Source organism: Pongo abelii, chromosome 1 (assembly GCF_028885655.2).
Source record: "Pongo abelii isolate AG06213 chromosome 1, NHGRI_mPonAbe1-v2.0_pri, whole genome shotgun sequence".
NCBI lineage: Eukaryota > Metazoa > Chordata > Mammalia > Primates > Hominidae > Pongo > Pongo abelii.
In genome coordinates, this window is record NC_071985.2 from 227341042 (window position 1) to 227364747 (window position 23706).

General features: G+C 41.5%; 1 protein-coding gene across 17 annotated transcripts in view; it reads right to left on the bottom strand.

The window, feature by feature from the left end:
• The window catches only part of CAMTA1 (calmodulin binding transcription activator 1), a 979133-nt gene that overhangs the window by 878177 nt on the left and 77250 nt on the right, over positions 1 to 23706 (bottom strand). The window contains exons 4-5 of one of the 17 annotated variants that reach the window (XR_002916477.3): positions 14723 to 14806; positions 154 to 255 (exon numbers count right to left, since the gene is read on the bottom strand). The exons of 14 other annotated variants lie outside the window; for them this stretch is intronic. Coding sequence is in view for 1 of the 3 variants with exons in the window: in XM_054557126.2 (XP_054413101.1) it covers positions 14798 to 14806 (9 nt within the window). In the remaining 2 variants the exon portion in view is untranslated. Of the gene's footprint in view, positions 1 to 153; positions 256 to 14542; positions 14807 to 23706 lie in introns of those variants that run through there. 2 more of the 17 variants (XR_010138654.1, XM_054557126.2) reach the window with 2 other exon arrangements.

Genomic DNA, 23706 nt, shown 5'->3' on the forward strand with positions numbered 1-23706 from the left:
GCTGTGAAAAGAGCTGTGGGCTTCTTACAAGGAAAGCACGAGTGACATTTATGGCCTATTTCCCTAGTAGTTATTCAACTAAATAATTAGTTACTTAAGATATCAGCACAACAAACTGAAGATTTCAAGGCAATCAAATGTCAATTACATTTTTTTTTACATAAAATACGAGTTCCTCTGGAATCAGACAGCAGCTTCTGACTTGTTTTCCATTGCTCTTTGCACATTTGCTTTCTGCTACCAAAATTTTAAGACCTGTATAAACAAAAACAGTATTTATTCTTCTCTTCCTCCAAAACACTTATTAAGTTTACATTTTGGGCTTGAAGGTATGTTACCCCACTGTCACTTCCCCCATCCACCCACCCATAACCACGTGCAGATGGTGGGCTCAAGGGAAACAAAAATAAGGGAGGCCCAGCACCCTTGCCCAAGGAGCTCCCACTTGAGTGGAGTAAAGACACCAACAGAGATAAATCACAATATGCTATGGCAAGGGCCTGCACAGGACATGGGAAGCAGTGCCCAGGGTAAGAGTGAACCAAAGGACAGGCTGTGCTGAACACAGTTCCCAAGAAAAGGTGCATGAGAGGAGTGGCATGCGGGCTGCCCTCCAGAGGAAGAGCTCGTGCAGAGAAGGGAACAGCAAGTAGGAACGGACAGAAAAAGTGTCCACACATGAAGGGAGGGCAGGGGAGGGGAGGGGAGGGGAGGGGAGGGGAGGGGAGGGGAGGGGGAAGGTGAGATGCAGCTGGGTGGGGCACGTTGCACTTGATCAGGAAGGGGTGGGTTCGGTGTTTCTTTGCTTCCACCTGCATCTACATTCAGAGGCAGGAGCTTCAAGTTAATGAAAACTTTATTAGTAGAGACAAGTCCAAATGACCAGAAAAAGAACCGCCAGAGCAATGGCATGCATGTGGACTCTGTGGCCTGAAGACAAGGGATGGGGGCAAAGGCTTGCCTACTGCAGACCAAATACCTGCCCTGGTTAAGGCTATGCTGGCTATGCTGGTTAAAGTTTAAGTTTCAGCAGCAAATCTCTGAAGGAATGAATGAATTACAAGTTTAAATGTTATACTTTGGATGGTTTGAGCATTCTAATGACTCAGGTATAAATAGAAAATAATTTTTTAAATGTCAGAACTCTCTCTTTCTTAATCCCCTACACATACACACTGACCTTCACTTTCAAAGAAACTAGAATTGTGTGTGTGCCAAATTAATTATACTAACAATGCCTTTAAAAAGCTAATATTTTTAAAAAAGCAAATACTTCCATAACATGTGTTGTAATTTACAAGTGGTATCATAAAATAGCTCTTCTTTTGCTGGGATATATTCTAGTCCATTCATCATAAAGATTTCTGTGTGAGGGGTGACTCTGTAAGCAAAACAGCATTTAGCGGGAAGAAAAACCTCAAAACAAATTACAAGAAAGCCATTAATATTCTTTTAATTTCTTGCTTAATTTCCAGTTCTTGGTATCCATACACTTCCTCATCAGATGGAAACATTTTAATTAGAATAAAAAGAGTTTAAGAAAATGTATGTAATGAGTAAGCTTTCATTATTACTAAATGGCATTAACTGAGCTTTCTGTCATGTGAATACAATGGTGCGGGAAGGAGAACACTTTGTGTAAAAGATAGGAAAGCAACACAGTTAATGATAAACCAGAGTCTCTACATGCTCTTAGGAGATTTCCAAAGGTGGGACACTGACATGCTCTAGACTGCTTAGAATGCGCATTCCCAGGATTTTAGCACTACAAAATGACAAGTAATTATTCCTTCAACACATAAGGCATCCAAGAACACAGGGTTCACAAATACTTCCTCAAAATGGGCTCGCTTCCTAACAGTGGAGTTTGTAGGATTTTTGAGGGTAATTTTTGAGAAGAATTCTTTGGTTAATTATGATACTGCAGGCAACAAACTAAAGGGAAACTGAAGTAAGCTTAAACCTGGTAAAGGTACAGAATTGGGGCATCCATTAACCTCTTCTTTGCAGGCTTTCATGAGAGGCTCACGTGATTAAGATGAAAAGTAACATGTATGCTGCTGAGACACTCCTGTTCACTCTTTCAAAATATTTTACTTTTTCCTGGCCTACAAGGCTAAAAAATACCTGATATTATCAATTTTTATTCATCTTTAAAAACACATTGTGTGGATCAAAGCCAAACAAAATTGTGTGTGTGTGTGTGTGTGTGTGTGTGTGTGTGTGTGTGTGTGTGTGTGTGTGTGTGTGTGTGTGTGTGTGTGTGTGTGTGTGTGTGTGTGTGTGTGTGTGTGTGTCTAGAGAATAAGCTAAATTCTCTCTAAATTATCTGCATGGTAAAAGGCTGCTGGGTTCAGCCATTGAAGCACGTGACCTCTACCAATCGCCATGGTGTCCCCTCCTTCCTCTTCAACCTTGCTCCCCTCAGAAGGAGTCAGAAGTGGTTTTAGATCTACACGGCCAATCCTTCATGAACCATGGCCTCCTTGTTCCTTTAAACACTTCCCCTGTGATAATCCTGGACTACACTCCATGGCTAGCCCATGAGCTGTCCAGTAAGGCAGCCACTGAGCACCTGAAATGTGTCTACTCCAGATTAGAAGGTAATGGAAATATAAGATATATAACAATTTCAAAGACTTCATACCAAAAAAAGTAACATCTCAATTTTTATACTTACTACGTGGTCATGTAATGTAGACTTATTGGGTAAAATAAAATATATTACAATATATTACTAAAATTAGTTTCCTTTATTTTTACTTATTAAAAATATAGTTACTAGAACATTAAAAATTACACGTGACTCACTGACACTGCTACTGTACAGCAGAGCCCTTGACCTTGATGTAACCAAAACCCTCCATGATACCGATTTCAAGCCCTCTACTCTTCGACTATCCCAACTCCAACAACTCTTTGATCCTACTCCTTGAATCCACTGAGCCCATGACTTCTTACTGACCCTCAGCTCCTTCATGCCTCCTGGCTCCTTGCCTGGCTTAGACAACATGGTCTATCCTCAATCCTCACATCGACTCTTCTGCGCAATGCTCAACTCTCTTATGCCTCCTCCCTCCACTGTACTCACCTGGCAAAATCCTAATCCCAGGTTAAATCCAACTCCCTGCCCTCTCCTGCCCTACACTTAGGCTGCCGAAAGCAGAATTCCTTCAGAGCACCAGCTCAGCTCCCTATCCAGTTGTTTTTGCTTGAACCAGCTGGAACTGGGCTTTTATTCTCACCGTTTCACTCATACAGCTCTTAACAAAGGCACCAACGATCTCCCCGCTACCAAGCCCACAGTGAAACCCATCTGTTTCTTGCTCCAGCTTTAGCAGCATCTGACACAGATGATCACTCTGCTTTGAAACATGAGCTTCCTTGGCCGGGCGCGGTGGCTCACACCTGTAATCCCAGCACTTTGGGAGGCCAAGGCATGTGGATCACTTGAGGTCAGGGGATCGAGAACAGCCTGGCCAACCCAGCAAAACCCCATCTCTACTAAAAATAAAAAAATTAGCCAGGCATGGTGGCACACACCTGTAATCCCAGCTCGGGAGGCTGAGGCAAGAGAATCACTTGAACCCGGGAAGTAGAGGTGGCAGTGAGCTGAGACCAGAGGGACATTCTGTCTCAAAAAAACAAAGCAAAGCAAAGAGAAACATGCACTTCCAGGACACCCCCGTCCCCTGTCTTCCTTCTCTGATTGCTTCTCATTCTCCTTTGCTTCCCTTCTACCCGCTTCCCCTTAACATTGGGTGTCCCAGGGCTCCATGTCTGGACTTCTCTATTGTACACACTCCCTAAAAAACTTCAGCCAGTCCTACAGCTTTTAGAACCCCCTACATGCTGAAAATATTCAAAATCTAGACCCAGCCTCAGCCTCTCCTTGAAGTTACAAACTCAAACATACGACTGCCTATTCAACATCTCCACCTGATCTTACAGTCAACAGGTGCAAAACATAACCTACATTCTCTTCACCCCTCCTCCCCAACCTGCTGTTCTCAGTCTTCCTGATCTCAGTAAGGTTACTCAGTGCAAAAACACAGCCATCATCCCTGACTCTTCCTATACTAATACAGTCTACCAGCTCTTCCTTTCAAACACATCCCATATATGACCATTTCTTCCTGCTCTGGTCCAAGCCACCATCAGTTCTTACTACAGTCTCCTCACTGGTCTCCCTACTTCTATCTCAAACCAGGGGATCAACAACTCTTTTCTGTAAAGGGCCAAACAGTATAGATCTTTCAGCCTCTACAGGCCATATGCTCCCTGTTATAACTACTTAGCTTGGCTGTTGCAGCTCAAAAGCGGCCTCAGGTAATACACACAAGAGTGTGGCTCTGTTTCAATAGAACTGGAACTGGACACTGAAATTTGAATTTCATATAATTTTCATGTGAAATAAAATACTGATTTTTTTCAACCACTTAAAAACATACAAAGCGTTCTTAGCTTGCTAGCTGTACAGAAACAGGTAGTGGGCCAGATCCTGCCATGGGCTGTGGTCTGCTGGCCCTGCCCTGGAAGACTCTCTGCACTACATTCAGAGTGATTATTTTATTTTATTTTATTTTTTATTTTATTTTATTTTTTTTGAGACAGAGTCTCACACTGTCTCCCAGGCTGGAGCGCAGTGGCACGATCTCCACTCACCACAACCTCTGCCTCCCAGATTCAAGCGATTCTCCTGCCTCAGCCTCCCATGTAGCTGAGATTACAGGCAACCGCCACCATGCCCAGCTAATTTTTTGTATTTTTAGTAGTGACGGGGTTTCATTATGTTGGCCAGGCTGGTCTTGAACTCCTGACCTCAAGATACGCCCGCATTGGCCTCCTGAAGTGCTGGGGTTACAGACGTGAGCCATCATGCCCGGCCCAGAATGATCCTTTCTGTCATGTCTTTTTCCTGCTCAAAAATCCTCAGGTGGCTTTCCTTCTCTTTCGGCAAAACCAAAAGACCGTGCCAAGCCCTGCGGGGCCGCACAGGACACTACTTCCTGGCTCCTCACCTCCCCTGCCCCTTCCCACGCTCTGCACAGCAACACAGGCCTCCTTGTCATTCTCCTGGCTTCTCTCTCGCCATTGCCAAATCTATCTCTGACTATCTCAGGGCCTTTGCTTTTGCAGCTCCCTCTGCTTGGAATATTCACTCTAGACACCTACGTGGTCACAGTGTTGCTTCCTTCAAGTGGTCACAGTGTTGCTTCCTTCAATTCACCTCATGAGAGATACCCGCTCAGTCACACTAGAATAGCACCCACAGACAGACATGCAAGAACCCTCTCACTGTGTACCTTGCTGCACTGTTCACCACACTATCACTGACATTTCTTTCCTTCTTTAGAAATAAACAGATTGGGCAGTTTTTAAAAAAAGAAACAAAATACCACAGTGATTAAGGGCATGAAATCTAGAGTCCAATGACCTGGACAGGAATGCAACAGCACCACTTACTAGCTATGTGACGCTAAGCAAGTTAATTCAACTTCTCTGTATCTCGGTTTCCTTGTCTATGAAATGGGGATAATGACAGCACCTACTTCCTCAGTATTCTGAAGAGTGAGTTAATAAATGTAATTGGCATATATAAGCACTCAATTACTGTTATTTTTGTTTATTGTTTATTATTATTCCTCTCTCCCAACCAGAAAATAAGCTCTTCGAGGCGAATAACATGGTTTTGTTTATTGCTTCATTCTAGATACACCTAGGACAGTGCCTAGTACTCGGTATTCAATAAGTATTTATTGAACAAACAAATAAATATTTGAATTTAAGTCACTCTGGGGTGGACAGAACACTCCACTCCCCTCCCATGATCATACAGATATCAGACAGAGCAAAAGCTTCCTTAAAATCTGTTAGAGGCCGGACGTAATGGCTCAGGCCTGTAATCCCAGCACTCTGGGAGGCCAAGGCGGGCGGATCACTTGAGCTCCAGAGTTTGAGACCAGCCTGGGCAACACAGTGAAACCCCGTCTCTACAAAAACACAAAAAGTTAGCTGGGCATGGTGGCGTGCCCCTGTGGTCCCTGTTACTCAGGAGGCTGAGGCAGGAGGACTGCTTGAGCCCTGGAGGTGGAGGTTGCCATGAGCCAAGACCATGTTACTGCACTCCAGCCTGGGCAACAGAGTGAAACCCTGTCTAAAAAATAAAAATTAAAAAAAAAACACTTTTAGAGGCTGGGCATGGTGGCTCACGCCTGTAACCCCACACCTTGGGAGGTTGAGACAGGAGGATCACTTGAGGCCAAGAGCTCAAGACCAACCTGGACACATAGCGAGACCCTGTCTATACAACAAAAACAAAAAAGTTAGCAGGGCATGGTGGTATGCACCTCTGGTCCCAGCTACTCCAGAGGCGAGCCTAGGCATTTGAGGTCACAGTGATGATCGTCGTGCCACTGAACTCCAGGCTGGACAACAGAATAAAACCCTGTCTCTATTAAATTAAAAATAAAAATAAAAAATAAATAAAATTTTTTTTAAAACCCTACTAGAGAAAGAGAAATAAAAAGCCTACCATTCCAGGTGGGTTTGCTGATGCTTCTCTATTTCCCACCCTGAAGCGAGGCATAATGCTGTTCTGAGTAACAAGTCGTTTCACTTTATAAGAAACCTCCCACAGGGCCAGGCATGGTGGCTCATACCCGTAATCCCATCACTTTGGGAGGCCAAGGCAGGAGGAACACTTGAGCCCAGGAGTTCGAGACCAGCCTGGGCGACAGAGACTCCATCTCTACAAAACTAAAAAAAAAAAAAAAATTAGGCGCAGCAGCACAGGTAGTCCCAGCTACTCGGGAGGTTGAGGCAGGAGGCCTGCTTGAGCCTAGGAGTTCAAGGTTGCAGCAAGCCATGATTATGCCACTGCACTCCAGTGGGCGGGTTCTTCATCTGGGTGACAGAGCAAGAACCTTGCCTCAAAAAAAAAAAAAAAAAAAAGAAAAGCCTTTATAATCTAAACCTGTGTTGTATACTCAAAGGTTACATGTTCAGGTCTTGAACCAAATTAGAGAAGAAAGAGATTTCACAGTCAGGTTCAAATTCCACATGTAAAATGCCAACCTAATACCTAGTAGCACAATTCTGATCTTACAGTATTTTCTAAACACAACCACAAATGGCTGTTTACTCAGAGCAGCTAAGATTTAATTGACTTCTGAAACCAAAGGACATCTCATCAAATACCTGAAGTCTTCCCCAAGCCAGAAAGTGATGGACACATTTCTGTCTACCAGCAAGACACAGGCTTTGCTCACAGCACATCACAGGGTCTTGTGGGTTTGGTATGTCTCCTTACACTTACACATACACATTTCTCCTAGGATAACTGAGTTTTATAGATGGTATTAAGATAAAATACTTCCAGGCTCTACATTTGATGACATATTTTTTAATGTGAAGATCCTTATATATATCTTGGTATGACATGGACTCTTTTTCAAGCGGAAACTCTACTTCCTTTAAAAGAAGTGCAGGGATGGTAAGGTAATTCACTGTTCAGCAAAGTAGAAATTACTCTCCTAGCCTCTAAACTAAAACTCTTCACTGTGATAAAAGAAATGAACATCTTCAGTACTGGTTCTACCAAGTAGAAAATGAATTAGTGAGATGTAGGTGGTAAAAACATACTTGTATCAACTAGTATGTAATCCTGTTGCACAGCTGCCTATCTGCACTGAATGCCTGAAAATGACATGTGTGACAAAGTGAAGGGTTATGAGGAGGGGTAAGAAACTGGGGGTTTTGGAATGGGTGAAGCCCAAGCAGTCATGGTGAACTGCCATGGACTCTACCGTCTGCCCACGCCCCTTACTGCTCCAGCTTCCTGCTGATGGCGACGTAACTAGAACAAATGGCTGGGGTTCCTTGGGGGAGCGGTTCCTGGAGAAGTGCTAAGATGTGAGAGAAGTCTTCTTCTGTCACTGTTTGTGGGTGTTTTTGGTTTTTGTTTTCTAATTCTGCACTCGACTGACCATTAAGGTCACTGCGACATGGCTGAGAGGATCTGCATGAGGCAGGCAGGTACAAGTCACTTCTCAATTCTCTACTGCTATATGGTGGCAATGCCTGAAAAATCAGAATGATAGCCCTCTAATTTAATACTGTATTTAGCTGATGATCCTAAATAACACCTTGTCAGCTTTTGTGATCTAGCACAAAACCACACGTCTTGTGATCTACGAGCTGGGCTGTGGTAATGCCCTTGACTTGAGGCTTAAAAGCTTTGGTTGGGACATAACTTTGATGTATTGTCTTTCATTTCAAACTGCAATGATTATCCTTGAATCTGGCATCCCATAGAGTGCTACCAAAATTAGATTATGGTTAGTTTACAAGACAACCTATTCCCTTTGGTGCACCACCACGAATGTTGCTACTCTCAGCTTTGCATGTTTTCAAGATCGAAAAGCCACGGCTGTTTGGTTTACAGGATGCAGGGATAAGAACCATCTGCCTGGTCTGGTGTTTCTTTAATTAAAACTTCAATTACAGATATATCTCTGCACAGATACGTGCAGTCTATCAACTCCTGTTCCTAATTACCTGTGCTAATGAGAAATGAAAAGACAGTTAATGTTTGCTGAGTGTCTACTATGTGCAAGGACCTATGTATGGTCAGATGCTCCAAGGTGAACTAGAGCAGGTAAAGTAGATCCCAGGTCAAACCTTGGTAGTTTCCCCTACCAGTCCTTTTCCCACCATTACAAAAGAGTGACAAAAGTCATTCTGGTTTCTCCTTTGGAAATACGAAAGGCTTAGAGGTATAAAGTACTCAAAAGTATCCACACAGAAGAGAGAAAAGGGGCTGGATATCCAAACCTGAATGATTGAAGTTCTGTGGCCAGTGTATGTGATAGTCTGTCATATGGAGCATTTGCGACCCCACCTGAAGGTGTGTGGAAAGTGGAAAATCTAGTCTAATCCTAGGATTCTGAGGTGCATCACACAGCATGATGGTAACCACAGCCACAGTTTCCCAGGGAAACAATCACCACAAATGAGAACAAATGGGAGATGTTTTCTGTTATTTCCTGACCGTGCAGCAATAGTGTTGCCTACTTCTCCTTCATTAACTCCCTTTCTACCTAGGGCAGATCTTCATTGAGGAATGACAAAAAATCCTTCCACACCTTCACCATGTGTTTCTTAGTGTCCTCAAAAGCCTCAAGCAGGGTTAAACACCATCAGGATGGACAACTAAAGCAGCCCACTTGGTGGTGCCAAGGTCAACAGGACAGGGTCTAGGGCACACCCAAAGCTTCCCAACTTTCACAGTGAGGAAGTCCGCCGCTTGTCCTCAAAACTGCCCTAACCTTCTATCACTTGTTTCCATGGGAGGGGGAGCACAGAAGGAGGATTACTTTGACTGTTTCTCCAACATGTCTAGAGGCAGGCAGTTAATCGCAGCAGCTATGCTGTCACATTGCCTCTGCTCTCTGCCATCCCAACTCTCACTCAGCTAAGGACACAGAGGAGAAGGAGGCAAGTCCTGGCCTGGAGGCAGGCACTGAAGAAGCACCTTTCTCTCTCAGGAGTGGGTTCCTCACCACCAAAAATGAAGGGTCCAACCCAGATGATCTTAGACCTTCCAGCTCTAAAAACTATGCAGCAGATATGCTAAAAGCCTGATATAAGCTCTCCCTTGAATGGTCCAAATCCATCTTATTGCCCAACATTCTGTATTATTCAGTGACTGAAGCCTGCCATTTCTCGATCTATCTAAATCTATGAGGCTAAATTACCTAAGCTCTTCAAGATAAACCACTTAAGTTAGGACAGACAATCACAAACAAAATCTGATAATTTTCAAGCTAATAACGGGCAGTACCTACTTCTTTGAAAGACAGATACTAAGACAAATTAAGAAATGTTCATTTGGCCAGGCGCAGCAGCTCACCACTGTAATCCCAGCACTCCGGGAGGCCAAGGCAGGTGGATCACCTGAGGTCAGGAGTTCAAGACCAGCCTAGCCAACATAGTGAAATCCTGTCTCTACTAAAAATACAAAAATTAGTTGGGCATGGTGGCACACGCCTGTAATCCCAGCTACTTTGGAGGCTGAGGCAGGAGAATCGGTAGAACCCGGAAGGCGGAGGTTTGCAGTGAGCTAAGATCACACCATTGCACTCCAGCCTGGGCGACAAGAGCAAAACTCCGTCTCAAAAAAAAAAAAATTAAAAAATAAAGAAACATACATTTGCACGTCAACTCTGTGGTAGACACCTGAAGGATTTCAGGGACCTCACAGTCTGATGACAGATACATTGTAAACATATGCCAGATGGTGGAAGAAAGAGAAAACAAGGAAAGAGGGAACTATGGAGGAGAAGAAAAGAAGGGAAAAATAAACCCACAAAAGAGAGGAAGAGAAAAAAAAAATGAAAGAACAAGAAAGCAAGCAGGGCCCTCTACTTCATTTCACTCTAACTAAATTCAAACCTGGCTTCTGTGGTGATCAAGTGCTCACTCATGGAAGATGGTATTCTACAGGGTGGATGCCAGGAACTTTTCCTACAGAAACAGTACTAACAATTGTTGGCTGAACAACTAGACTGGCCCATAAAACTCATTTTACCTTACAATGGAGTCAACTACAGAATTAATAGCACTGGCCCACACTCCAGAAGCACAGATCCATATGTGCACAATTTAAGGACCTATTTGTTTTCTTGTTTACAAAATAAACTTCCTATATTTCTGAACCTATCCATCTCTCTAGAACAAGAGTCTTGGGATGGGGCAAGTGTTTCTTAAAAAGTGAATTATTTTAAAAGCTGTACAGAGGATTCTGGATGTGCAGCCAGGATTGAGGAAGCCACTGGTAATAAGAGTCCCTAAAACTGACACATGTATGACAGAGCCCACCATGGGGGGCAATTAGACGGGCGGTTGTTGAAGCCAGCTAGGGGCCTTCAGAAGTTAGGGGCGCTGTTGCATTAAAAGGTCTGGGCCAGGCGCAGTGGCTCACACCTATAATCCCAGCACTTTGGGAGGCCAAGGTGGACAAATCACGAGGTCAGGAAAGTTCGAGACCAGCCTGGCCAACATGGTGAAACCCCATTTCTACTAAAAATACAAAAAATTAGCTAGGCGTGGTCGCGGGCACCTGTAATCCCAGCTACTCAGGAAGCTGAGGCAGGAGAATCGCTTGAACCCAGGAGGTAGAGGTTGCAGTGAGCCGAGATCGCGCCACTGCACTCCAGCCTGGGTGACAGTGCGAGAACCCATCTCAAAAAAAAAAAAACAAAAAACAAAAAAAGGTCTGATGGCTGAAGGATGATAATGCGTACAGCTGAGGTCCCTGCAACTAAAAGGGCAAAACCGTTTCTTGGGAGTGGCTCAGCCAGGTTTGCAGCTCAATGCAAGGCAGCAGTGCCGTGATATGAGTGGCACTTGGATTTAAGGGCCTGTTTGGCAGTTTACTGAGGGTGTGAGCCTGGGTGAATTTATTTAACCTATCTGGGCATCAGCATTCTCATGTGCAAAATGGGGTGAACATACCACTCACCTTGTAGATAAATGTGGATTAAAATGTATGGAAAGCCCTGGGATGAATATGTAACAGGCATTCTTACACACTCAGGAAAGGCAGTGATGTCCCTTCCACCTCACTCAAGAGGACAACGAAGCCTCATGCAGCTGGGTAAAAACCTTGAAACAGTTCAACACTTCTGACTCCTTCAAAGCTACCTAGACACCTTACCAAGCGTAAAAGGGAACGAGAAAGGCTAAGCAGGTAAAAGGTGGGTCTGTCCCTCAGGTTTCCTTCCTTGTCCCTCCATAGCCAAAAACAGTTAAAAGAACCTATCAACAAAGGGTTATGGAGCTCTTTGTGATCTAAACTTTTCTTCCTAAGAGATTAAAAACCCAGATTTAACTTTATGCACCTGAACTTGAATCTGTTTTAAAGGTGCTTAATTACCATAAACTATTCAGTTCCTCTCTCTAAACATATAAGGGTCTCTAAGTCAATGTTAGAAGACTACTGGGGAATGGTTTCAAATCTGATTTTCTGTAAGGTGTGAGTCCCCCTGCTGGGGTTTTCTGGGTGTGAGGATCAGCCACACTACATGGCAGGCACTGCCCTAAGCACTTTGTGGACATGTGCTCAGCTAAAACTCACCAGGATCCTTTAGTGGGTACTATTATTATCATCCCCAATTTAAAGAGGGGGAAACTCAGGCACAGAGAGGTTGGGTGATTTGCTGTGGTCAGACCACTTGCAAGAGGTCGAGGTGGGATTCGAACCAAGGCAGCCTGGTTCCAGAGCCCATGGTCCTGGCCTTTCACCACGGGGTTCACTACCACTGCCTCTCAGCACACCGGTTATGCCTGCCAACAGCACAGCCATAGGATGAGGTTCAGTTTCAAAAGCACCTTTCTTCTGAGTTCCCAGTGTGTCTGTCACAGTTTCACTTATCCTCCCAACAACCCTAAAAAGCAAGTGGGAGACACACAGTATCTACATTTCACAGAGGATAAAACAGAAGTAGCATCAATGAAATGTCTTACAACTCCTATATTTTAAGTCAAACAGCTAATTTCACTGTTTTTACACCAAAATGAAAGTCTTCTGAAGTCTTTCTGTTGGAGTATTTCAGTTTTGTGTGACTACCTCAACAGATACCAGAAACATATCCAGAGACTTTGCTAGTCCAAAGCAGGTTATCTGACTCTCAAATGAAGGTTTTTCTCAATGAATCACGTTTACAAAAACATCCATTGGCTTACAGTCTACTAAATGTCCCTAAATGCTAACCAAATAAACAATGCTCATTGGAAATAAGCCATAAATGTGTCCATGTACTAGCTCTCTTAGAAAAATGAGGTTATCTTAAAATGTATTAAGCAGAAAACTTTAAAGAAAATCTAACTGATCTAATCATAAAATAAAATAAGAGAATAAAAACTTTTCTCGTCTTAACCTATTAATTTCTCTTCAGCTCCTACTGGACTTACAAATAAAGTACTGTCTACCTCAAAGGCAGATGGGAGCCCCAGGGGAGCCGATTCCATCAGCAGGGAGCTGTGACTCTCCTGGGTACCATCAACCAGCTCATCCCTCAGGGGTCAGCCGGTTTGGGGCTGCTTGAGCAAGAGGAATGGAGGCAACAAGCAGTCATGACCCCCCGCATGGCTTCCATGTACCATCCACTGAGCCAGATGCCATTCCTTTAGTGCTAGAAGGACATGGCATCAAAGGAACAAATAAAGGACATACCTAAGGCAAAAAAGTCTTTGGGGATCTGGAAAACACGCCAGCACAACTGTGAAAAGCATTATTTTAAAAAAAAAAAAAAAAAAAATCACCTTAAAATTCAAGGTTTAGCAAAAAAGTTGCTCCTGACTACTGGGACATTATAAATCACAGGGGCTTTATAATCATAGGATGGTTTACCTATTTGTATTTTTCAGCTCTGATATTTTGCAATTCTGTGAAAAGAAAACATACCCAACAGGCCAAAGGCAGCTTTTCAGGTATCCAAGTATACTAGGCAAGAACAAGCTCGTGAGCCTGAACAAAAGTGTTCGTGAGAGTTCCAATCGCCAGCGAACAGCTAACCACGACTAATTTTAATTTGTGGTTCTAATGAATGATATAAACTTTTATAGGTATCAACAAAGCTCAAAGAGGACTTAAATCCATTTCAGTGCTCATTTAGCAGCTTCAGCTGTGTGCAATTAAAACATCAGCATTAAATGTTAGAGAATAAAATAATGAGACACTTAAAAAGTAATCTGTGCTTCAGTGGGCCATGCTGAGAGAATTCACATGAATTTTTTAAAGGACATGATTTCTAAGGAGTATCTTGCCAGTTCAAAGAACTGACTCAAGTTTGGTTTCTGTCTTTTGGTTTTGGTTTGTTTTGCTTTAGATTAAGAATTTTCTGAAAAGAGAAATACAATAAAAATGCATTGTTTGAAAAACAGTCATGAAATTGCATATGGCAGAAATCAATCTGGTATTGAGACCACCAGGGCTGGCTGACCAGGTTTTGGCAGAGACAAAAGTACATTTTTTGGTCATGTTAAAATTGTTGCTTGTTCTTAACTTATGCCTAAAATTAAAGAAATAAAATATCAGAAGAGTGGGGAAAGGTGAATTTGGGTAATGAGGCAACTTTGTATTTTTCTAGTCCTTAAATGAAATTAAAATTAAAAGTCTAAGTTTTTTCTCCCCAAAATACTTCAGAATACAAAATATAATCTGAAGATGTATACTATGGCAGCTAAGACTAATAAATTCAAGTTGCTACTATTTCTGAAAGAAAGGTAAGTTACTCTGCAGAGGAAGGGGTATGTGGTGATGGTGATGGTGAGGGTGTATGTGTGAGAAGGTGAGGGGCAATGGTTTGGGTGGTTTGGGAGTAGAGAAGAGGTATGGGTGTCCTGGGTGTGTGTAAGTTATACGTAAATATCAAGTTAATTCAGCTTCTGCAAAACACGAATAAAAAAGGAAATATACTGTATGGGGAAATACACTCATTAAACTTAAATTTTAAAAGGATGAAAACACAGATTACACTTTATTTTAAAACTGAAATGAATTTTAATACGGAAAATGAAGACAGCATTTTGCAAATTTATCGCTCAAAGGGGTATCTCTATTTGAGGAAATCAGCGTGTTACACTTTGAAAGATGAAATGTTACAGCTTGTACACCAAAATTAAAAAATGAAATTAAATTAAAAAATGAAATGGTTACCAAGGTAATGCAGGTCAGGGGATCAAAGGTGAAGGGTCACACATTATTAAAAAGAAATCCAAAAGGACGGCTGCATCATGATCTCTGCAAAACAAAGGAGCTCCAGTAAGTAAAACTAGTATCTCTGAGAATTTAAAATCAAGCTCTTGAAAAGATTCCACTGTAATTGAACCCCATCATTCCTGATGTCGTGTAGAGCCATTTTTATTTACATACAAAACCACACTTTCATTACCTGTTACCAACAATTTTTTTTAATTTAACCATTCAATCATTAAAACCTAAAATCCTACAATATCTTCAACTGAAAGTGACCAAAAGTGCTGATATTTCAATTTGACCCCATAACCTGTTTTCTGGAAATGACAGTGTTTGATAAGTTGCCAACACATCAGAAATCTAATGTGGTCACAGCATGGTGAGTTTTTCCCTCTCCTCAAGGAATGAGTTCCAAAATTGAGTTTTTGCAAATTTGTTTCATTTGAAGTAGCTGCATAAAATTTCCATTATTGGAACATTTAGTATAACAATGTTCTAGAAGACAGCAATAAAGTGATACATGATAAAATAAACCGTGTAACTGTATCTATTAAGATCTGTTCTCACATTCAACTTTCACTGCACAGGGGAAAAAAAGACATTTTAAGCAAAATAACTTGCTAGTTCTACTGCAACTACACAGAATTAATAGGGGCTTGACACGAGGACTATCTACAAGGGTTTTTTGTTTTGTTTTTCCTGTATCTGATAGGCTTCATTTCTTCAATAAATGTTATTATTTACTCACTTTCCCCATTAACAAACTAAAGCAGTTTATGTTTTTTAAAAGGACAGACCTAAGGTTTTGTTTTGAAACATGAAGCTACCAACCAAATCATGACAAACTTTGCAGTAATGGTAAGCACTATAATTAATGGTTATACTAAATAATTTCAGTATTCATTTCACTAGTATATAAAATGAACAGTATCATAACACAATCATCTTTAGTGTCTCCTGTCTGAAAATTAAGCTTTAGCAGGCTATATGCTCCCTGGTTTAGGGATCCAAATTCCTTAGTGCTTACTAGACAGCAGATTCTACAAAGCAGTGTAAATAATGGCCTGCAATACAGGAGAGTAAATGGGAGGAGCACAACCAGTAAAAAGAACTTAGTTACCATTCTTTTTACAAGAGTCCCCACTTGCCATTTCTTCTTACATTCTCCTACTTAGTTGTAGCCCACAATATTTAACATTTGAGTTAACCTTGTTAAAATTAAATTCCAAAAACACTTAGATATTAAAATATAGACAACTTCCAAAAGGATTTTATTAAAAGAAACAGAATATTCTTTCCAGAGGCTTATGGCAATCAATAAATAAACAAACTCTATAAATGCCAGATGTTTGTTCCTGTGATTAGGTTTTGTTAAAATAACCTGCAGAGCTCATGCACTCGGTCTGAGTGTTAGTGCCCTAAAGCCATGTTTCAAAAAACACAATTTTTTTTTTTTTAAGTTGTATAGCTACTGAAAAGTAAACTTGCATTTCATTTCTCTGGAATGCTCATCTCACATAAAGTCTGTCACATACGTGTTTGTTGCTCGGAGGCATGCAAGCAATTTTGAACACTATAGAAGGAATCAATACTCCATCAAAACAATGCATATGTTGTTTTAGTAGCATCATTACTTAGACCATTTCAGCATGTTTGTAACAAAAAACAAGAAGCAAGTAGTGTAACACTAGTCAAGTTTTGTTTCTCAAAAATATTTTGTATTAAAAAGGAGAAAAAGTAAACCTGTTCAAATCAACTATCTCTATGTACCTCCTTCATTACTAAAACATGTATGTATTAAATAACAATCTCTTCTTGACATCAAGATGATGCAGTACTCACAGATGCTTTTTTAAAGTCTTCTAAATCATCTTTAAAATTCACCAACTCACACACAAAAAAATGTTAGCCCAAATCTTCTATCAGCTTAATCTCTGCAAAGTTTCAGACACCAGACTACCTGAACATGATGTCCAGTCAGTAATCATTCTGAGTGCCTGAATGTTACAACCAACCGAATTCCCACGTGGGAATGAAATCAATCGCCTCACCTAAATACTTAGTGGTTCTGACAAAATGGCTCCAAATGAAATGGTGCCAATAATAACATTTTAGGTGATTTCAAAAAAATCTACAAAGGATTTTAGCTAATGTTTTCTACATGAGTTTGCTATTTAGGGAAGGGAAGGTAAAGGCTACTAGCAGTTTACTATGTCCCTCACAGTCAAGGAACCTGGAATATAATTTAATAAGTAAAAAGAAGGCTAGAAGCCATCCAAGCGGCAATGCAACCCTAGGGAGTAACTAATTCCACTTAAATTATGAAAACAAAGAGCTGATTCTGAGTCCAGTCTGTTTGCTGAGGCAAGTATATGAGCCACACACATTTTCCCACAGAAATAATGCTGTAAAGAGGAATTAGACTTGACAACTGTCGATTTAACCTGAACTATTTGAGGTTATTGGGCCTGAGTAGCTTCTCGCCCCATCAAGGGCTGGCGTAAGTCTTAACTTTGGATACAAAGCCCTCTCTTCAGAACCTCATGTCTTCTTGCCCCACTCCCAGGCGCCAGCAGCAGTGCCTGAGGATCCAAGATTATCCATCTTCCTCTCTCTTTCAGAAGGCTCCCTTTCTTCAGTAAGGCACAGTCAGCTCATGACTATGAATGGACTGAATTAATACACACCAGTGCATGAACAGACTGAGCCTGAGGGGTTTTCATTCACCCCAAACAAATCCCCAACTGGCAGAACTACCAGGTATTTTTACATCAAAGAGTACAGAAAGCTAGTCTAGCTAAGGAAGACTTTTTACATTACAGCTTGTCTCTTTGTAACTCGTAAGTGAATTAGACAGGAAATACTCAAAGACCCTAACCAACCCCCAAAACCTTGCATAGGATACAAGCCATCCTTAATCTAAAACTGGAAATCTACTCTACGCTGCTCTATCTGTGAGTTACATGGAAGCTGAAAGAAGAAACACACCAAGTTTCACTTTCACAAGTCCATCAAGTCATCAGTGTTACAGCAAAGAATATTCTTCTAGGGAAATTATCACCCATATTAAGCTCTAACTACCTGGATAACATTTTATAGGAATACCTTTTCCAACAAACCCAATTTGTATTCTATGTTAAAAATCTTCCCCCCACCCTCCCCGCCTCACACCAAGGAGTAGTACTTAAGCACAGGGAATTAGTTCACTTCTCAACTAAACAGACAAAGAACAAAGAATGTCATTTCTAGTAAGGTTAAATCATGACAGAAATGCCGCCATTTTCACCTCAGGCATGTTACTTTCAAAACAAAATACATGGAAGAACTGTAAAGAAATGAAAAATAAAGAGCCAAGAAAATGCAGAGTCACAGAAGCTAGAAGGAGACAGCTGAAGAAACGCATTAAAATAAAACCCTATACAGTCGTTTTTTAACCCTATACAGTCGGGTTTTTTTTGGTTTTTTTTTTGTTTTGTTTTTTTGTTTTAAAAAAGAGTATTGCTCTGTCACCCAGGCTAGAGTGCAGTAGCAAGATCTTGGATCACTGCAGCCTCCGCCTCCCAGGTAAAACTTTATACATTCTACTAACTCTTTACAAAATCGCTGTTAACTCAACATTATATAATGCTTTCTGCAGCAGAAACTAACCTCAGCAAGTATATTCAACAATTAAAAAGAACTACCGAGGCCAGGCACGCTTCTGTGGCTCACGCCTATAATCCCACCACTTTGGGAGGCAAAGGCAGGAGGATCGCTTGAGCCCAGAAGTTCGAGACCAGCCTGGGCAATATAGGGGGACCCCATCTCCACAAAAAATAAACAACATTAGCTGGGTGTGGTGGTGCATGCCTGCAGTCTCAGCTACTTAGGCAGCTGAGGCAGAAGGAACACGAGCCCAGGAAGTGGAGGCAGCAGTGAGCTGATACTGTGCCACTCACTACATTCCAGCCTGGGTGACAGAGCAAGACCCCGTCTCTGGGGGAGGGGAAAAAAAAAAAAAAAAGAAAAAAAAAGAGGTGATTACAATGATAAGGCAAAGTTTATTATTTTTAATCTATAAATATAAATAAATCAATCACCAGCATGCCATTCAACAACAAAAAAATGCACTTGAGCTAAGTATACACTACAGTTAGTGGGGATTACATTTTTATTACATTTCATGTTAGAATTCATGTTAGTCTTTCTAGCATGATAAAAATGCCATCTATTGAAAAACCAAAGAAAAGCGCAGCCTTTGGCTTTCATGTCTGTAGCTCATCCGCAAGCGGCCGGCAGGTGCTGTCCTTCCTTTCTCTCCCTCTCCTGCCAGCAGGGACCATCTCCACCTCTATTCCAGCCTTTCTGAAAATATATTTCCTGTCAAACTCTTCCAAGATGGTCTGTTCAGAGAATCTGTTTCTCAAAACTTTCTATAAATATTACAGCAACCTATACCTACAATCATATTATTTCCACAATACTCCTCAAAAAGAAACAAAAAGCAAAAACTACAAGTTAAATATCTTTCTACCTAGTATTTTATCCTCAATAACGTAACTTTTTTCCCTAAAAACATCAAAGCTTTCACAAAAGGAGGAGAAGGGTGGGCAGAAGGAATCGCAAAAGGCACCAGGAAACTTTGGAGAGTGATAACATGCTCATTATCATAGTATGGTAATGGTTGTGTGGTGTATACAGATACACACTTGCAAAATGTACAAGACAATGCACAACTTAGTATGCCAATTACACCTCAATAAAGCTGCTTAAGAATGGTAGGTGGGGAGCCTGAGACAAGAACGCTGCCCTCTCTGCGTGCTTTAGGCACGCAGCCATGCTGTGGCCATCCACACAAAGGAAGCTGAGAGATCATGGAGAAGCACACGGGAGCCACCATCCCTGAGCTGCCTGTCTTCTTCTTACATGAGAAAATAAAAGAATCCTCAATGTTTATGAATATAGAAAGACACAATAAACACATAAATGCTACATATTTAAAACCCTTAGTATTGATTACTAATTTTCAAATTAGCCACAAACCTGAAATTACCATATTTTCCAAAGCAAAAGTCCGGGCACAGTCTGACATAGTTTCTCTAAAAAGAGACTATCTGAAATCAGCTTTAGATATACTTCTATTTTTGCAACTGACATGCTAATCCACAAAATATGCTTAAATTTTTTTCTTCCAATTGGCCTGCTGCATTGCACCAACTCTATCATAGTCTAGACCCACTCATTTCTCATGCTACCCCACTACCCACTAGGGAAAAATGATCATAAAATACAAATCAAATTCCTCCCAAACACAAATAATATAAAAAATAAAACAACAGGGAGACAAATTCACCCACTGTTGATTTTATTTCCACATTACTTGTTTTTAAACTTACTAGCCAGGCATACCAGGGTTCACTTTCATCTTTCTACTGGCTTCCTGTAGGGCAGTCTGGATCATCAAGAAGCTGACATTTCCCATTCCCTCTATTCACTGATTCTCAAACTTCAGAATGAAAAAGAATCCACTATCTAAATAACATCACTTGCAAAAATGTTTTCTAAGTCCTACCCCTAAGAGATTATAATGTAGGGTACCAAAAAAGTGGTTAAGGAATTCACATTTTTGGTAAATCCTCCAGGTGAGTCTGATTACAAGTTCACAATCCTGTGAACAGTATTTATCCTTTAAGATAAATACTGCCCAGATGGGTCTAACTTCAAACTTCATCCTCCAGTCCCAACATATACACTCTCTCCTCAACACAGGCACCAAGTCACAGACGTCAAAGCTGCTAAAATGTAAATTAAGAAACAAATTCAAGTTGATAACAGCTAAAGGTAATCGTCCCTCTAAAGACTATTACATTTTTTTAAATGCCAAGATACCTAAGAAGTCTTTACAACTTTAAAGAATAAAGCCACACTGCAAGATGGGGTAGCTACACAGAATGTAAGGAGTCCTTTCTGGGCTTTAAAATCACGCCATCCTTGAACCTGGGCTCCCACTTACTACTTCTGTGGCCTTGGACAAAGTATTGAATTTTTCAACTAAGGTCTCACTTTCTTCATTTGCAACATGAGAACAGTAACATCCCTACCTCACAGAGTTGCTGTGAGAATAAACAAAAATAATTAACGTAACTACTTAGGCTAGTACTCAGGACCTCAAAAGCAAAAAACATTAGCTCTGTGATTGCTATGATTATACTGATCACCTTACATTCCTTTTCTTAGCGGATTCTTTCCACAACTTACAAGGGAGACACTGCTGTCCACATTTTTGCAGACGGGTAGAGGTTAAGCTCAAGAGTGTAGATCTTAAAAATGCTAAAGCCAGAATTCAAACGAAATCTGCCCAGATCTATCCTAACCACAACTGGAATGCTGAAGGATCTGTAAGTTTCTCCCTCTCCCTCAACAGGCTCACTCACAAGCACTCATATCCCCACACTCTGCACTAGGCCTGGCAGACCCAGGTTCCCGGTAACTGTCTGTTGAATGAGAGAATGAATGAATGGGTCCTCAGGAGTGGCAGAGGCTGAACACACTTTCTAGATCCACTACTGTACCCACCACAGCACCTTATGTGACACATTTAAAAGAATACATGTGGGATTTAAATCAATGGACTAAGAAAAATAAATTCAAGTACTTTTTTGCATACTGGCATGCTAAAAATGAAGAGTGTTTTCCATTCAAAAGATAAAATCCACCCATTCAGGCTGAGCACGGTGGCTCACACCTGTAATTCTAGCACTTTGGGAGGCCAAGGAGGGAGGATTGCTTGAGTCCAGAAGTTTGAGCCCAGAAGTTTCAGACCAGCCTGGGCCACATAGTGAGACCCCATTTCTATTAAAAATTTTTAAATTTTTAAAAAATTTCACCCAGTCAACAAACATTTATCAAGCATCCACTCTGGCACAGGCTCGGTACAGGTAACAGGGACACACAGTGACATGCCGAGGCACTTCTCAGCCTTGTCCACCCCAGCACTGAGGAACAATTCCGACACAGAACAAGTAACTCCCTGCAACAGGGGTACAGTGTGGCATGCTCCAGAAACAGCCGGCAAGAGTGCCCCATGGACCCTGCAAGGGGATGGGAAATGTCCCCTGAAGAAACAACATGTAAATGGCATGTAAGCTGGGATCCCAAGGGAACCAAGGTGGAGGGCGACCATCATTCTAAGCAGAGGCAACGACATGTCTAAGGGAGCTGAGAGTGTTGAAGGGACTCGGGCAAGAAACCGGTGTCTGGAACAGAGGACAAGGCGAGAGGGGCTTGGCAGGAGATGAGAGAGGTGACAGAGACGAGCTTACGCAGGCCTGGCAGACTGTGTCTAGAAGGTGGGGTGGTATCTCAAGTACAACAGGAAGCCGCTCAAAGGCTTGGGAACAAGAGTACCACTGACCAACTGGCATTTGAAAAGGACCACGTTGGCATCTGGGTGGAGACTGGGTTGGAGAAGGCAAGGGCACAAGCAGGGCATGAGTCAGAAGATCGCTCAATGCCATCTGCACACAGGCAATTGTGGCTTGGACTGCAGCAGTGGCTGCAAAGAGTGACTTGGACAGAATGGAAATTTACTTGGGAAAAAGAACCAGCAGGAATTGTTTTGGATTCAAAACAGATAAAAAGAAGAGGAAAGTGTCAAAAATGCCAGTAATTTTACAGTGAAGAAATCTAACAAACACTACCTTGGCCAGGTGATCAAGGTTAATACCATCAGTAGTAAATCATGTTGAGAGCAGGCACCCTTGATATGATGTGATGAGAATGGCACTCTGCCTCTGTGGTCTTCCTTCCCCAAAACCCATTATCCAAGTCTAATCACGAGAAAAACAGTAGACAAATCCAAATTGAAGAACACTGTATAAAATACCTAGTTTGTCAAGGTCAACAAAAACAAGAAAAAATCTAATAAACTGTCAGTCTAATGGAGCCTAAGAAGATATGACAACTAGATGTAATGTGGCATCCTGAATGGAATTCCGAAAAAGAAAAAGACTTTAGGGGAAAATTAAGGAAATCTGAATAAAGTGTAGAGTTTAGTGTAAATAATGTGTTGGTACTGGTTCACTGGTGTGAAACATGTACCACAATAATGTTAGCAGGGGAAACAGGTGTGGAGTGCACAGGAACTCTCCTTAATATTCTTCAGACATCTCTGTAACTCTGAAACTATCCTAAATTTAAAAGTTTACTTTAAAACTGATCCCTGAAATTTGACTTGATCGCCTGGGAGGCTCAAGTACCCTTCACTGAGGACACAGAAGGGGACATGGGAGGAAAATCATGAAGCTCCATCTCAGACATGAGGCTGGAGCACCCATCAGACACTCAGCAGAGACAGCAGGGAGGCAGCTCTGGAGTGGAGCTCAGCAAAGAGCTCTGACCTCATGAAACAAACCTAGGAGCCATCAGCAGATTGGATCTCTGGAAGCAGATGGGGGTCACCTAGAGTAAGAATGAATATAGAGAAGGGCCTGAACTCACAGGGGTTGGGGAGGGAATGGGGAGATGGCGGTCAAAGGGTATAAACTTTTGGTTATAACGTGAATATTTTCTGGGACTCTAATGTACAGCATGGTGACTATAGCTAATAATACTGTATTGTTTATTTGAAATTTGCTAACAGAGCAGATCTTAAGTGTCCTCATTCCTCTCCTCCACCATACACACACAGTAACACCGTATAGTGAGGGATGTGCTGGTTGATTGTGCTAATCATTACACGATGTATACACACATCAAATTATGTTGTATACTTTGAACATACACACCTTTTACTTGTCAAATTATACCTCAACAAAGCTGGGGGAAAGTTTACCATTTCCTTCAGAAACAAATTAGTGTAATTCTGATGATTTATATTCTTGTCACCTTTTTTCCCAAAGAAAATAGTTATCTTTTTCGGGTAAAAGATGAGACTATTTGATTAAGCCTTTTTGACTCTCTTCTTT